This window comes from Pongo abelii, chromosome 4 (genome assembly GCF_028885655.2).
Source record: "Pongo abelii isolate AG06213 chromosome 4, NHGRI_mPonAbe1-v2.0_pri, whole genome shotgun sequence".
Taxonomy (NCBI): Eukaryota; Metazoa; Chordata; class Mammalia; order Primates; family Hominidae; genus Pongo; species Pongo abelii.
Genome location: NC_071989.2, coordinates 146,565,331 through 146,580,869, shown reverse-complemented (window position 1 = coordinate 146,580,869; position 15,539 = coordinate 146,565,331). Strand labels below are relative to the sequence as shown.

General features: G+C 44.2%; 2 protein-coding genes across 2 annotated transcripts in view; one reads left to right on the top strand and one right to left on the bottom strand.

The window, feature by feature from the left end:
• The window catches only part of CDC23 (cell division cycle 23), a 30,223-nt gene extending 23,548 nt beyond the window's left edge, over positions 1–6,675 (top strand). The window contains exons 10-16 of the mRNA XM_002815925.5: positions 1,698–1,851; positions 1,967–2,086; positions 2,394–2,469; positions 2,796–2,857; positions 4,436–4,514; positions 4,590–4,709; positions 5,187–6,675. Of these exons, the coding sequence (XP_002815971.2) occupies positions 1,698–1,851; positions 1,967–2,086; positions 2,394–2,469; positions 2,796–2,857; positions 4,436–4,514; positions 4,590–4,709; positions 5,187–5,357 (782 nt within the window). The 3' untranslated portion in view covers positions 5,358–6,675. The remainder of the gene's footprint in view (positions 1–1,697; positions 1,852–1,966; positions 2,087–2,393; positions 2,470–2,795; positions 2,858–4,435; positions 4,515–4,589; positions 4,710–5,186) is intronic.
• KIF20A (kinesin family member 20A) lies at positions 6,652–15,349 on the bottom strand. Its single transcript, XM_024247519.3, has 19 exons — positions 15,089–15,349; positions 14,446–14,631; positions 12,788–12,877; positions 12,571–12,690; positions 11,841–11,979; positions 11,529–11,716; positions 11,313–11,442; positions 10,940–11,134; positions 10,722–10,833; positions 10,547–10,615; positions 10,198–10,341; positions 9,899–10,064; positions 9,626–9,790; positions 9,356–9,495; positions 9,107–9,209; positions 8,594–8,792; positions 8,252–8,343; positions 7,877–8,014; positions 6,652–7,228 (listed from the first exon to the last, which is right to left on the bottom strand). Exons 2-19 carry the CDS (start codon positions 14,608–14,610, stop codon positions 6,911–6,913), a joined length of 2,673 nt encoding a protein of 890 aa, XP_024103287.2. The 5' UTR covers positions 14,611–14,631; positions 15,089–15,349; the 3' UTR covers positions 6,652–6,910.
• Between the last annotated feature and the right edge of the window lie 190 nt (positions 15,350–15,539).

Sequence of the window (15,539 nt, the reverse complement as noted above, 5' to 3'; positions counted from 1 at the left end):
CTTTCTCCTGCCTCAGCCTCTGGAGTAGCTGGGACTACAGGCATATATCACCACACCTGGATACTTTTTATTTTTAGAGACGAGGTCTCACTATGTTGCCCATGCTAGTCTCGAACTCCTGACCTTAAGTGATCCTCCCGCCTCAGCCTCCCATCCATTAGCATGCTTTTGAGGTCATCCATATTGTAGCATGTATCAGTAGTTCCTTTTATTGCTGAGTAGTATTCCATGTTTGGATATGCCACATTTTTTTTATTCACCAGTTGATGTAAGACAGATGGCTTTTATACTTTCTTCAGCTGAAATCTTTTACTTCCACTTTTTAAGACCAATGAGAATAGAACTGCTTTGATTCTTGTGTGAGAGGGAAACTTAGAGCACTATATATTTTTTTGGAGACGGAGTTTCGCTTTTGTTGCCCAGGCTGGAGTGCAATGGCGTGATCTTGGCTCACCGCAACCTCCGCCTCCTGGGTTCAAGCGATTCTCCTGCCTTAGCCTCCTGAGGAGGTGGGATTACAGGCATGTGCCACCATGCCCAGCTAATTTTGTATTTTTAGTAGAGACCGAGTTTATTCATATTGGTCAGGCTGGTCTCGAACTCCTGACCTCAGGTGATCCGCCCGCCTTAGCCTCCCAAAGTGGTGGGATTACAGGCGTGATCCACTACTCCTGGTCAGAATGCTACCTTTTTAACCCTTGAGGTACCTGGGTTTTTTTTTGAGACAGAATCATACCTCTTTTTTTCCTTTTTTTTAATAGATGTTGTTTTGCTCTTTTACCCAAGCTGGAGTGCAGTGGCACGATCTCAGCTCATTGCAACCTCTGCCTCCCAGGTTCAAGCGATTCTCCTGCCTCAGCTTCCTGAGTAGCTGGGACTACAGATGTGCGCCACCACGCCCGGCTAATTTTTGTATTTTTAGTAGAGAAAGAGTTTTGCCATGTTGGCCACGCTGGTCTCAAACTTCTGACCTCAGGTGATCTGTCCACTTTGGCCTCCCAAAGTGCTGGGATTACAGGCATGAGTCACCGTGCTCGGCCTGGGTACCTCTTTAGAAACCTAGGCTCCAAGGAATATAGTTTGAAAACCACCGATGTAAAGCATAATCTAAGAAAATGTGTATATAGGCCAGGTGTGGTGGCGCATGCCTTTAATTCCAGCACTTTGGGAGGCTGAGGCAGGGAGATTGCTTGAGCTCAGGAGTTTGAGACCACCCTGGCAACATAGGGAGACTGTCTCCACAAAAAAATTTAAAAATTACCCCAGCTTGGTGGCGTGTGCCTGTGCTCCCAGCTACTTAGAAGCCTTATGTGGGAGAATTGCTTGAGCTCAGGAGGTTGAGGCTGCAGTGAGCTGTAATTACACTACTGCATTCCAGCCTGTGTGACAAAGCAAGACCTTGTCTCAGAAAAAAAGAGAGAAAGAGAATGTGTATATAAATGCTGTATCCAGTTGATATTAAAAGGAATAAAAACTTGCAGTGTTTAAGAATACTTTTTTTTTTTAATCAGAATGTGTGACAGATGAAATATATTTCCCAAGGGAATATTTCCCTTTTGTACAATTTGGGTGTTTTGCCAGGACTTTAGAGGGAATGGGTTATGGTTTCACGCCCATTTGGTGGAATGCTATCTATTTTAATGGACTTTTATTTTTACCTTTCTGATTATTCATTTTTTTGTTTGATTTTTAATCAGGCAATTATTACAGTTTACGTTCTCAGCATGAGAAAGCAGCCTTATATTTCCAGAGAGCCCTGAAATTAAATCCTCGGTATCTTGGTGCTTGGACACTGATGGGACATGAGTACATGGAGATGAAGAACACGTCTGCTGCTATCCAGGCTTATAGGTGATTATCTAGAGGTGGTGAGGTAGAGCAGATTGCTGTGGTTAGGAGCCTCTAAGCCTGCAAGTTGCCAACCTTGATCCTGCCTTCTTAACAGTGTGTCTTTTCCATTTCTTAGACATGCCATTGAGGTCAACAAACGAGACTACAGAGCTTGGTATGGCCTTGGGCAGACCTATGAAATCCTTAAGATGCCATTTTACTGCCTTTATTATTATAGACGGGCCCACCAGCTTCGGTAAGCCTGGTCACATGACAATGCGTCTGATATGGGAAGGGCTAATAACTTTTTTTTCCTCTTTTGATAGCTATTGACAAATCACAGTGGATGGTTTTGACTCTTGGGGATCTGAGTTTAAAGTTGCTAAATGCTGTTTGGTGGGTTAATAGTATAATTATGAACACAAAGTAATCTATTATATGGAGCATCAGGTTAAAGACCAGTTGTTGGCATAGATTTGAAATAGTGGTGTACTGGTTCCTCAAGGGAGAACTTCAGTTTCTGTAAAAAGTCTTTGCTCAGACTGCCTGTTCTTCTTTCTCAGACCCAATGATTCTCGCATGCTGGTTGCTTTAGGAGAATGTTATGAGAAACTCAATCAACTAGTGGAAGCCAAAAAGGTACCTTAAACTGGGTCCTGAAGAATTTGAGTGGAAATCTGCTGTTTAGATGAAGGTTGGGCTATCTGTGCTCTAATTTTTCCCTTATTCTGATCTAGATGCATAGGAAAGTCTGAATATTTATAGATACATAGTCTGAAAGCAAAGCTGGGCCAAGGTCATCAGTGGGAGTGTCATTGTGTAGCCTAGACCTATCAGAACTAGTAAAAATGTCTTGCATTCTATAAATCTGAACTTCTGGGAGGCTTGCAGGGTCTTAATCTTCATATGATTTAGTTGTGGCACATGGGACAATGGTCAAAATGACCAGTTTATTTTTTTGACAGTGTTATTGGAGAGCTTACGCCGTGGGAGATGTGGAGAAAATGGCTCTGGTGAAACTGGCAAAGTGAGTGAAAGGAGTGAAATGCTATTGATATTTCTGTTGGCTTCTCTGGGATGGTGGGTCCTGCATGCTCTAGAGCCTCCCATCCACCCATCATTCTACATGGGTGTAGGGATATAGCAGGATGTGTGAATGCTGGTTTGTGAATGTAGCCATCTTGTCCCTAGAGAATGCCACTTCTGGCCAGGTGCAGTGGCTCATGCCTGTAATTCCAGCACTTTGGGAGGCTGAGGGAGGTGGATGACCTGAGGTCAGGAGTTCAAGACCTGGGAGGTGGAGGTTGCAGTGAGCCGAGATCGCGCCATTGCACTCCAGCCTGGGCAACAAGAGCAAAACCTCCATCTCAAAATAAAAAAAATAAAAAGAGAATGCTACTTCTCTTGAAGGAGGGCAGTTGCTTTCCTATTAAAGCAAGAGATCAAGATTGATTTGAAGAAAGGACACATTTTTGTGTCAAAGCACTCTAGGAAAACTACTTTCAGTATTAATTTCCTGATAAGGGCCAGAAAAATTAGGAATAACTCAAATAGTAGGCAAAGAGGTTCTTAAATGTAAAGAGGTTCCTGTCTGGATTCTTAGGAAAAAAAATTGAGTTGCTTGGTATCTTTTTTTTTTTTTTTTTTTTTGTAATTTACAGATAGGATCTTGCTGTGATGACCAGGTTGGTCTTGAAGTCATTGGTCTCAGCCAGATTAGAGAGTAGCTAGGATTATGGCCCTATGCCACCATGCCTGGCCACTTGTTATCTTTTTTTTTTTTTTGAGACGGAGTCTTGCTCTGTCATGGAGGCTAGAGTGCAACCTCTGCCTCCTGGGTTCAAATGATTCTCCTGCCTTAGTCTCCCGAGTAGCTGGGATTACAGGCGCTTGCCACCACACCTGGCTAATTTTTGTATTTTTTAGTAGAGACAGGGTTTTGCCATGTTGGCCAGGCTGGTCTTGAACTCCTGATCTCTGGTGACCCACCCGCCTTGGCCTCCCAAAGTGCTGGGATTACAGTGTGAGCCACCGTGCCCAGCTTTTTTTTTTGAGTCAGAGTCTCACTCTTTGACCCAGGCTGGAGTGTAGTGGTGTGATCTTGGCTCACTGCAACCTCCACCTCCCGAGTTAAAGCAATTCTCCTGCTCCAGCTTCCTGAGTAGGTGGGATTACAGGCATGTGTCACAATGCCCGGCTAATTTTTCTATTTTTAGTAGAGATGAGGTTTCACCTTGTTGGCCACGCTGGTCTCAAACTCCTGACCTCAAGTGATCTGCCCTCCTTGGCCTCCCAAAGTGCTGGGATTACAGGCACGAGCCACCTTACTCTGGGTATTACTAGATAATTTTTGCAAGGATGTATTACCTAGCTTAGATATTAATATTTACTAACTCTCCTTCCATCATTAGCAGAGTAATGATTCTAAGCTTTGATAACAGTAACTATCACATCCAATACTATTCTAGTTCCAAGAGTGTCATTTATGTCAAAATTGATACTTATCTATGTATTGTTATTTTTTTGGTCTTATGTACTTTTACCTTTTTTATCACCAAGTTGCTTTGGAATATCATTGGTACTTAAAGACCAGTTTCTTTTGTAGGCTTCATGAACAGTTGACTGAGTCAGAACAGGCTGCCCAGTGTTACATCAAATATATCCAAGATATCTATTCCTGTGGGGTATGTATCATACCATGAGAATTGTATTGCTGATATTATTACTGTCACCTCAGTCATTTTGCTTTCCCTTTCTAGGAAATAGTAGAACACTTGGAGGAAAGCACTGCTTTTCGCTATCTGGCCCAGTACTATTTTAAGTGCAAACTGTGGGATGAAGCTTCAACTTGTGCACAAAAGTGTTGTGCATTTAATGATGTGAGTATCAGTTCTTTAATAAAAGGTTTGAATTTTAGGCTAGAACATAAGATATTTAAGTGGAAAGCCTACCTTGGCCAGGCGAGCGGCTCATACCTATAATCCCAACACTTTGGGAGGCTGAGGCAGGAGGATCACTTGTGCCCAGGAGTTCAAGACCAGCCTGGACAAAAAAGGGAGAGCTTGTCTCTACAAAAAATAAATTTTGCCAGGTTTGGTGATGCATGCCTGTGGTCCCAGCTACTCAGGAGGCTGAGGTGAGAGGATCACTTGAGCCTGGGAGGTCGAGGCTGCAGTGAGCCTTGATCACACCACTGCACTGTAGCCTGGGTGACACAGCGAGACCCCATCTCAAAAAAAACAAGCAAGCCTACCTGCCTGCCTTGATCTGTGGAACTTGTATAACAGCATCTTAATAACTTGTTTTTGAGACTAGCTTTGGACATGTTTTGAAACATTTCCCTGACTTTGTTGCAGACCCGGGAAGAAGGTAAGGCCTTACTCCGGCAAATCCTACAGCTTCGGAACCAAGGCGAGACTCCTACCACCGAGGTGCCTGCTCCCTTTTTCCTGCCTGCTTCACTCTCTGCTAACAATACCCCCACACGCAGAGTTTCTCCACTCAACTTGTCTTCTGTCACGCCATAGTTGGCTACTCTCAAGCCAGCACATTGTTAGACCCATCTTAATTAAGCCTTACCTCCATGTAAAGAACAGCACGTCTGTTCGAAGGACCTCAGCTCGTTTCTACAGATGGCAACAGCTCCATAGGGACAGCTTGTATAATTACCTTCAGAGGCCAACTGACAGAATCCTGGCAGGAACAGACATTATCTTGCCAGTTAGAAGTACTTCTGTCTCACTTATGTCCAAAGAGTGGCTATAGATCTTGGCCTTCTTCTCTGAATGCTTTTTTTTTTTTTTTGCCCCCAAGAAAATCCCTTTTATAGCACTTTAGCACAGGCAATGCTACAGGAACAAAGTTTCAATGCTGCTGAGAGTGAAAGAAAGGAGGAAAGTCTGCCACTCTACCCTGAGCTGGCAGTAGGGCACTGAGTACCCTAGGAAGAAGTCAGAGCAATGGATACAAATGACCTTGCTCTTGGATTTGCTGAGCATGATCCCTATTCTGATGTCAAGAGATTAGGTTTAAATGGAATAGAGTTATCCATTTGTTCTTACTCTCTAGGGAGACAATCTTCCAAAAGTTTTGGGGGGTCTTCTAAAGCTTTCAAATTGGAAGTAACTTACTAGAGTTGAATAAAAGAAGGGCAAAAATAATCTCACAGAGCTTGGAACTGCTGATAGCCCTTACTGAGGGCAAAAGATGGCTATATTGTTAGCTATACTCCTACCAAAGCAAGCAAGGAGATAGGATTATAGATAATTTCACGGACATTTGGAAATAACATTTGTGATTATACAGACAAGAATAAACTCACTTCAAGCTGGTCTGTTTTAATAAATTTTCAATGTAATTGTCTATTTTTTTCCCTCTCATCTGCAACAGAATACATTTTTTTCAGCCTTTATCTAGATGAGGTAAAGGGAATCATTCTTATGGTGCTCTTGGAGAGTTTCAGGCCTGTGCATGTGTATACAGCAGGAGGTAATAAGCTATAATGTCTGCTGTAATATATTTGCACAGTAGATGCTATGGATCATTCTCAGCTCAGGGTCCAGACTTTATTCTTATTCCCAGAATTTTGTGTTACCTTTTTAGCTTCTAACATATGACACTTCATCTTATATTAAGGAAGGTTTAGAATATCTAATACGACTTGAATTCATTTGTTACTAAGCCTTCTTAGGCAAGCTGTATACTAGTTACTGGTCTCCACTGCCATGCCTTTTCAAGGTTCCCATGGTCCAAAATGATGTTTGATTCTTAATTTTTCTGTCCCTTTTATAATTTGTTTTAATGATTTTGCTACATTTGGAATTCAATAAAAAATGTGAACAATAATATCTTTAATATAACTGTTTTTGTGTGCATAGAAACCATATAAGTAAATTAAAAAAAAAACAACATGAGATTACATAGGTGGTTATAATACAAAAGTGGGAAAAAAGCTAGTGTCTGAGTATTGCATCCTGGATATAATTCCTGATATATGGTAAAGCATAAAAGAGACCTGTTTCTTCAGGAGAGTAGCTGACCCACCTCAGGACCATGACTGCTCTTCTCTTTCCCCATAGCCTTAGTACTTTTTGCCAAAAGGCCCAGATTTGAGTAAAGGGGAGCGCCGTGAGCGTAGGATCCGGGCATAAGGGCTGCAGTCTGTTGAGCTTTGGCAGGTTGGTGTTCGGGGAAGCAAATTTCGAAGGAATGGTTTCTTCCCTGGTGGTTGTTGGTTTGGTTGCTGATTTTCCTGGTTGGTACCAAGGCGCTTTTTGGCAGAAACCTGGCCTTGGAGTTTTAGCACAGTATGATACTGCTCAGCAATACATGCTGCCTTCTTCCGAAGGTCAAGTTTCACTAGCACCATGTTGTTCTGCAGTTCAGCCAGAGTCTGGTCCTAAGGAAGATCAATAAAGTTATAGAAAACACTTTTGTCTGGTATATTAGAGAAACGAGAGGGCTAAGGGTAATACATACCATCCATTACTAGTTACTAACAACTGTTTCTTCAAAGATTAAAACTCTTTAAGGTCGGAGCTTATAATTGAATAAGGGGACATTTTCTGAGAACAAAACATAAGCAGTGCTGGATAGGACATCTTCTAACACATAAGGTAGTATGAGCTTGAGTAAATTTAATTTCTAAGTGCGTCAGTCTCTAAATGTCAAATTAAATGTTGAGTTTAAGATATACAATTTTAACATTTTAATCTCTCTGGAATCAGGATGCATCCTACTGATGAGAAATATCATATCTAAATTGTTACTTTTTTCTTAGTAGTACATAAAATAATGGTTTCTTATAATCAGTAGCATCTTAGATGAAATATGACAGTAACTACCTCCCTAAGGTGGTTGTGACAGAAAATGCCTATAAATTACTTAGCACAGTGCCTGGTACTTACTTTTATTTTGCAAATATACTGCTCTCACTATAAATTCAGCCTAAAAATCTTTACCTTTTTCTTCTGGTCCTCTTTCCTTTCTCACATATGCACTGGAGTGGGCTGGTAGGACAGCAAGTGGGTATATAGTTTGCCCTAACCTGTTTGATTAAGATGTCATCACAAGTGGTCAAGGCTTGACGAAGTTTTCCTGCCCCAGTGCTGTGGCAACAAGCTCTCTCTGCTGATTGGAGAGACTCGCCAAGTTTCTGAAGCTCTGTCCGCAACAGCCTTATATTCTGAAAAAGGGGAAGTAGGAATCATGTTGTGGCCAAGAGCAACCAGGATAATGATCTGGAGGGGTCAGGTAGCCATTTGAAGAGAAGTAAAATTAGAAAGGCTAGTCAGCTGAGTGAAATAGCCACCCAGAACTGTGCACAAAAAACATCTTGTCTTCACATGAACCAGTGATAAGGAGTATTGGATGTGGGAAATTGCCTTAGGTAAGAGTTTGGTAAACAGAGAATGGTAATTACCTTCTGGCCCTCTTCTAACTTCTTGTCCACATCAATGGTGAAGGGCTTGGCTGAGGGTGGTGGTTCTAACATTTTCTGATACTTATGCAACTCTGAGGGAAGGAAACAGGAAACTTAAAATATGTGGGGTTTTTTTAGCCTTGGACTAACCTCTTTAACTGAGTTAACAGTAGCTTGCAGCAAATATAAAAAGTGAGGCTATGTGTATCCTAGATTGAAATGTCAGGGGGATGTAGCTTGCAGTTTAGGAAATTATGTTAGAGCAGGAGTTAGAAGGCCTGGGTTTGAGTAACAGCTCTTCCCTGAACCACTGTTATGTTTCCTGCCTGTCTCTTTCCTCACCTTCAGTGGTGGAGTTTAGCTCTGCTTTGCACTGCTGTAATTTAGCTTTAACCTCCTGAAGCTGCTGGGTGGAGGCAGAAGCTGCCAACCTTTGTGACCGCCGTAGGGCCAATTCAGACCCTGATTGCTGATGGGCCACTGACTGTTGTCTGGCTTCCTGCAAGAGAGCTTCTAGCTCTTCAATCTTTTCATCCCGCTCCTAAGAGGGAAGCAGAGAGCACAATTCTTTGCAGAGCCAGAAAAATATTGCTAAGACAGATGACTGAACAAACAAAGCACTTGTGACACTGATCCCTTGAAAACCTGTTGTTAGCACTTAATACGATTTTCTGGCCAACTAAACCCTTAATCAATTCACCAAACATAGATTGAACCCAAAGCACTATGGGGAATAGAGAAAAGGGAGTTATATATTCCTGCCCTTACTGGAGTAGTTTATAAAATCTCTTTACTTCCGGCAAGCTAGTGATGGAAATCTGAGCAGCTAATTGGAGCTGGCTCAGGGCAACTCACCTGAATCTCTTCTTGGTAAAAACTTGTCAGTGACTCCTTGAGGATATTTAGTTTTTCTTCATACATTTCCTCCAATAGTTCCTTTTGGGTGTCCAAATGTTCACTGTCAGAAACAGGAGAAAAGAGAAGTTTCTGAAGGTTCTGAGGAGTGAACTTGGGGAACAGATCTTGAGGCACAACTCCACCTAACTCCTTACTTCCCACCCTCTGTCCCAGGTGACAGAGCAAGAGGGGTCACTCAGCTAGTACCTGCACCACTGTTCCCGCTGTTGCATCTGTTCTACCATCTCATTGCAAATTTCATCTCGGAGATGCATCTCCAGCTGTAGCTTTTCCTGTCGTTCCTTCAAAAGCAGTGTCTTCATGGCTTCCACCACTTGTAGGAGCTCCTAGGAGAGACACACATGTCAGAGGTCATCAGATGCTCATGCCCTCAAAAGGCACAAGCCCACCTGGAAGGCACCATGGAAAAATGTGTAGCTACTAAGCTGCTACACTAAAGCTTTCTTGTATTCTCACCTCTTTGCCATACATGGAGATGTCAGCTTCATTTTCAATGTCATCATCAAGGCCTGTGTCTGCCTTAGCCCCTTTCTCTAAGCTGGGGGATGCCTGAAGACTATGTTCCTTGATGAACGAGTGCAGGGATGGGAATCCCAGTTGCATAGGTGGGGCATGCACAAGCTAGAGGGAAAAAAAATATCTTTTTTTGACTCCATAAGTAGTCCCTAGGAGCTTTCTTAGAGTTACCAGTTCCAAGTGAGCACACCCATCACACCTCTAGCTTCTCACCTGGCTAGCAATGGCTGAGAACTTGGCCACATGAAGAGTTTCATCATAGGTAGATGCACAGGGATTCACATTGACAATCATGCAGGAACGGCCTCGGCCTGTGAAGAAACCTTGGAACACTCGAGTCAACTTGCTGTCACGGAAGGGAACCAGGTTCTGCTTTGACCTGGCAGAGAATCAGAGATAACAGAGCTGTGAGCAGAACACCAGTCCTTTGGGTATCCTAGCACCATCCCCAGTGGTGACCAGGCACTCTCTTAGCAAATTGCAGAGCCCAGGGATTATAGTCAAAAGCTCACCGGTTCTGCTGGTTTTGACGAAGGGCAGCAATACAGCGGCCCAGGGTGTGCAGAGAGGTGTTAATGTTTCCTGCTTCCTTCAACCGTTCACCACTCTTCTGATCTTTGCAGCGCTCTGAGCCAGCCAGATCACAGAGTGACAGCCTAGAATGATGCACAGGATCTGACATAAGGGCCTCACATGTTATGAGCCTTCTGGCCCTTTGTATAATTCTGGAGAGGGGACGGCCCACTAAGAATCTCTGTACCCAAAGACGGAGAACACGTAGTTCCCCTGAGGACCTCCTCCATGCTTTCCCAACTATCATTTATGGCCAAGAAGCCCAAATTTCTAAATGGATAAACTTACTCGCTGATCTTGGGGACTATATCTCCTTCCCCCTGAAGGTGTAGGATCCTGATTGAGAAGATGCTGTGACTGGAAGTTAAGAAAAACAAAAAGTCATTGCACATTTTCCATGACCAGGCAGAGGACTAATGTTTCCTGGAACACAGTGAAGAGTTTATTCTTACAATCTACTCACCTGCGGCTGGAGTTCTGGTTGAGGTGGGTGCTGGCAAAGCTCTGGTTCTTACGACCCACTTTCAGGAGCTTCCAGGCCTCCTCAGCATCTTGCACATGAATCCAGTTGAGATCTGGGGCCAAAGGAGAAGGGTGTCAGATGGGAACATCCAACTCTTTTGCCAGTCTCTCCCCAGTTGCCCTCCAGGGTTCATGCCAGCTTCCCCCATGTTTCTTTACCTTTCACATAGGGATTGCCATTTTGATCCTCGCACAGTCGCAAAGTCTGCCTCTTGCGCTGTTGGCTAGGCGGTTCTAATAGGTCATAAAGCAGTTCATTGTATATCTCAAAGAATGAGATCCAGACGGAGAAGCGAATGTTTGCCGGGACAGGTACTGGGGCAGTGTCTGGCTGTGCCCATCGATGACTTGTTTCTGGAGAAGAAGCCAATGTATAGGGCATCAACCTAGAGCAGTTCATCTCTCTTTTGGCCTGCAGAGGCCTTGGAAGGCAGACCTCAGATTGCAACCTCTGGTCTGTACTCCCAGCAGCTATTAGGAACAGGGAGTGAGTTCCTACTATTTCTTGGCAGAACCCAGTCATGGTACGTACCATCCAGCTGGCTACTGCTGGTACACTGACTGATAGAAGAGAGCCCAGCAATGCCACTGTCGAAGCTGGTGCTGGTACCTATCCGACTTTCGATGTAGACACTCCTCTTCAAGGAAGTGGACAGCTCCTCCTGGAGGGGCACAGGGAGAAGGTAAGCACAAAACTTCCTGAGATTTGTACCCCCTACCCCCACTGCCATGGATACCAATGCTTTACCTCTTGGAGCCCTCCATTTAGCAGGGACAGCTTCTTCATTTCCTCCTGTCGGATCTGCTTGCTGTCTAGCCAGATTACCTCATTGGAGAGCAAGGGTTTCAGATCAGGTGTTGGATGAAGTTGGCCTTGGAGGCTATTGAAGATCAGCGCCAGGGACCGGGGGAGAATCCCTCCATCCTTGATGGTACCTGGAGGCATATGAAAGATGGACAGCTGAGACAAGTACCCTTCTCCCCCTAACTCAGAGTCTCAAAAGGTAAAAACAACATCATTACCAGCCAATCAGGAATCCCGTGAAGCCTTACTACTCACCTTGAATCGTGTGGGTCTTCCCTGAGTTAGTGACTCCATATGTATAGATGAGCCAGTTCTGCCCTTTGAGTACATCCTTTACCATCTCCTTCACAGTTAGGTTGAAGAAGGATGCCTGTCCCACTTCTGGCCCAAAGATCTAGAGAGAGACCCCAGTTTTTTAGAGGCCTCTCCTTCATCTCCCACTTGCCTCCTGTGCAGAGCCAGCAGATATATTCCTTCCTGAGTGGTTGGCTCTGGAGACCACTCAAGCAGCTTCTTCCTGCAGTGCTGCTGGCTGTTCCCTAAACATTGAGGACTCAAGCACTCTTTGCTAGTCCATCTTTCCACCAAATCAACAAACACTTAAGGAATGCTATGCCCTAGGCCTGATACTGCACACACAATGGGGCAATATAATGGCCCACAAGTATGGGCTTTGGAGATACATGGATCTAGACTCAGGTCCTAACTCTACTAGTGACTAGCTACATGGCTTCAGCAATATTACATTCATTGAGCCACACTATCCTTATGAGGAAAATAAGGAAATAATGATAATAACAATAGAATTTTTCAGAATTGATATACATATGTTACTTGACACATTGACTAACACATAACTAGGGCCCTCAAAATTGTAGGTGTGCATATACAAGGAACTCACAGGAAGAGAAGCTTTCCCTCTAAAGAGGGAATAAAGTTGTCCTTACATGTTGGTCCTTTGTTCACAAACCAGTACCCTCCATACCTGGGAAAAGGTGAACCTGTGTGTGGCTTGGCCAATTCCCCGCTCATTGCTCTTCAGGGCAAAAGAGTCCTTGGGTGCTTGTAGAATAAGGGTCTCCACATTCTCAATACGGACACAACCCTGAGAAGGGAGAAAATACAGTTGTCACAGAAGGCATTCCTGGGAATCTTTTGTACTGCACCATTTCACCTTAAATCCTCCCTTCTCAGACACTTACCTGATCTTCCTGTCGTTCCACCTCTGAAGGTAACAAGGGCCTAACCCTCAAGTATACTTTCACCTTCTCCATACTGTCCTCAGATGGAACCTGTGGCAGAATTCCAGCCCAGAACCATAGATTAATTTCAGCAGTTACCTCCGAGCAAATGGGCAAACAGTAGTTTCTAGGAACTATGATAACACTACCCCATTTCACCTCAAATGTCTCTGTGCAGCTACTCTTTGGTTCCACAATCATTCCAACCCACATGGACATTTTTACTACTTTGTCACCCTTCCCTGTCTCGTCATTATCCTGCAAACGGGGCTTGCCACACCGATGATCTGAGTTAGTATTGACTGGTATGAAAATTAGTATGTGATATTAAAGCAAAACAGAGGCAAACACACTTGAATTTGAGTCCCAATTCCATGACTTAGTAACTATGAGACCTTGAACTACGAGTTCTTGAAATTCTTTGCCTCAGTTTCCTCATCTGCAGAATGGGGTTAATAATAGCACCCATGTCATTCATTCAACAGATACTTAGAGGCCGGGTGCAGGGGCTCACACCTGTAATCCCAGCACTTTGGGAGGCCAAAGATGACAGATTACCTGAGGTCAGGAGTTCCAGACCAGTCTGGCCAACACAGCAAAACCCCATCTCTACTAAAAATACAAAAATTAGCTGGGCTTGGTGGTGGGTGCCTGTAATTTCAGCTACTCAGGAGGCTGAGGCAGGGAGAACTGCTTGAACCCGGGAGGTGGAGGTTGCAGTGAGCAGAGATTGTGCCACTGCACACCAGCCTGGGCAACAGAGCGAGACTCCATCTCGAAAACAAACAAACAAAAAACCCCCAGATATTTAGAGTGCCTACTATGGCCTAGGAACTGAGAAGCTCTGATAGTCCATAGTGAGAGACATCATCAAGGACCATGCTCTCATGGAACTTTATAAGTCTCTAAGAGAAACTCTATAAGAGCACAAAATGTGACAATGTATGTTAATGTTTAGCATAGGACCTAGTACAGTGTTTCTCAACCAGGGTCATTTCCACTCCAAGGGCCATTTAGCAATGCCTGAAGTGCCTGAAGACATTTTTTGATCGTCACAAATGGGAAGGTACTACTGACATCTAGTGGGTAGATGCCAAGAATTCTATTAAACATCTTACAATGTACAGGACAGATCCCTACAAGAACTGTCTAGCCCCAAATGTCAATAATGCTGTGACTGAGAAACGCTGGCCTAGCAGGAAACCTACAACAAATTGAAGCTATGGTGATACTATTAAAAACCTGAACATACATTCCACTTACATAATGCCTATATGACCTTGTGCAAATTATTTAGCACAACTGGGCCTCAAGGCAAAGAGAGATAACTATTATTCCCTGAAAGATTAACTGAGAGCATGCACTTGAGGGTATTTCATTAATGCAATGCAAATAATAGTTCTTCTGGACACACAACTCTTAATTTTTGTTTTACTTGTCATGCCCTTAATTTTTTTTTCTTTTTTTCTTTTCATAGCCATTTTGTCCTAAATGCCCTTAATTTTGAATTGATCTCAAACCTTTAGGATTGCTAGTCTTTGACCTCATACTACCCTGTATGGACAATTATTGGCCTGAGGATATCACTTTCTGCCCCAGCCACTCCCCAGTTCCTTTACCTGCTGCTTGTCCTCTAGGGAGGTAGAGATGACAGAGCAATCTGATAGCAGGTTCTTGCGTACCACAGACCCCAAATCTGCAGCTGTGGACTCAAACATGGGAGAAACTACGACATCGTCATCGGACAGCAAGCCCGCTGGCGGAGAAAGGATCCCTTGAGACATGACGGCAGGGGCAGCCTAGGTCTAAAAAGAGACCAAAAAGTGGGCAGGGAGAAGAACCTTTAGGGACAGAAGGGGCCGCGAATTTTAGGTAATAAGTCCCTTGCCCCAGGACACCGGGTCCCGCTTCCTACTTCCTTTCCCCTCCAATTATCGGCAAAGGGGAAGGGAATGAGAGAAGTTCACTTAGTGAACAATTGAGAGAAGTTTGAGGCGGCATTTCTGAACGCGAACAGAAGTCCACAGAAATCTGGCTCCAAAAGCAGAAGGCCACGTCTAAAGTAGGGCACCTCGCCCGCCGGTGCTGTGGAGGTGGTGTCAGGATCCCTCGGCTCCTTCTCTAACCTCACCCCAAGGACCACCGTGAGAACAGAGATGCAGCATTAAGAGAAAAACAGATGGCTGCAGCTCCGATTTCTTAAAGCCTATTCCGCGCGGGCAAGAGCTGGTAACCCGGGCTCCAGCACAGCCGCACACTCACCCGAAGACGTGCCACTTGCTCCTCCTGGGGTACCGGCTCACTCACACCTAGTCGCCGAAGCTGGACTTTCGCAGCCGCAGAGCACAACTCCGCCCACGAGGTGCAGCTTTGTTACAGATACAATATTTTAAATTACGCGCTGCGTTCGTTCGGCCAATCAGATAGGGAAGCCTGCAGCTACCAATCCGCGTAAGGAAAGGGGGTGGGCCAGACTGCAATTCCAGTAGTTCGCTTCCGCTTGACCTCTCAGATCTAATGTGGGTCCGGGTTACCAACTGTCGTGGGTTCGCAGTTATTTCGCCTGGGATTCTTCCAACTTAACCCTTTTCCTTGAACCTTAGACATTTCTTACCTAAGAAGCCTAAAGGAAATCTTGAGGCTTAAGCCGCCAACTCCTTTCCTTCCTTAGCAACAATCTTAATAGGAGTGCACAGGATAACTGGTTTAGGGT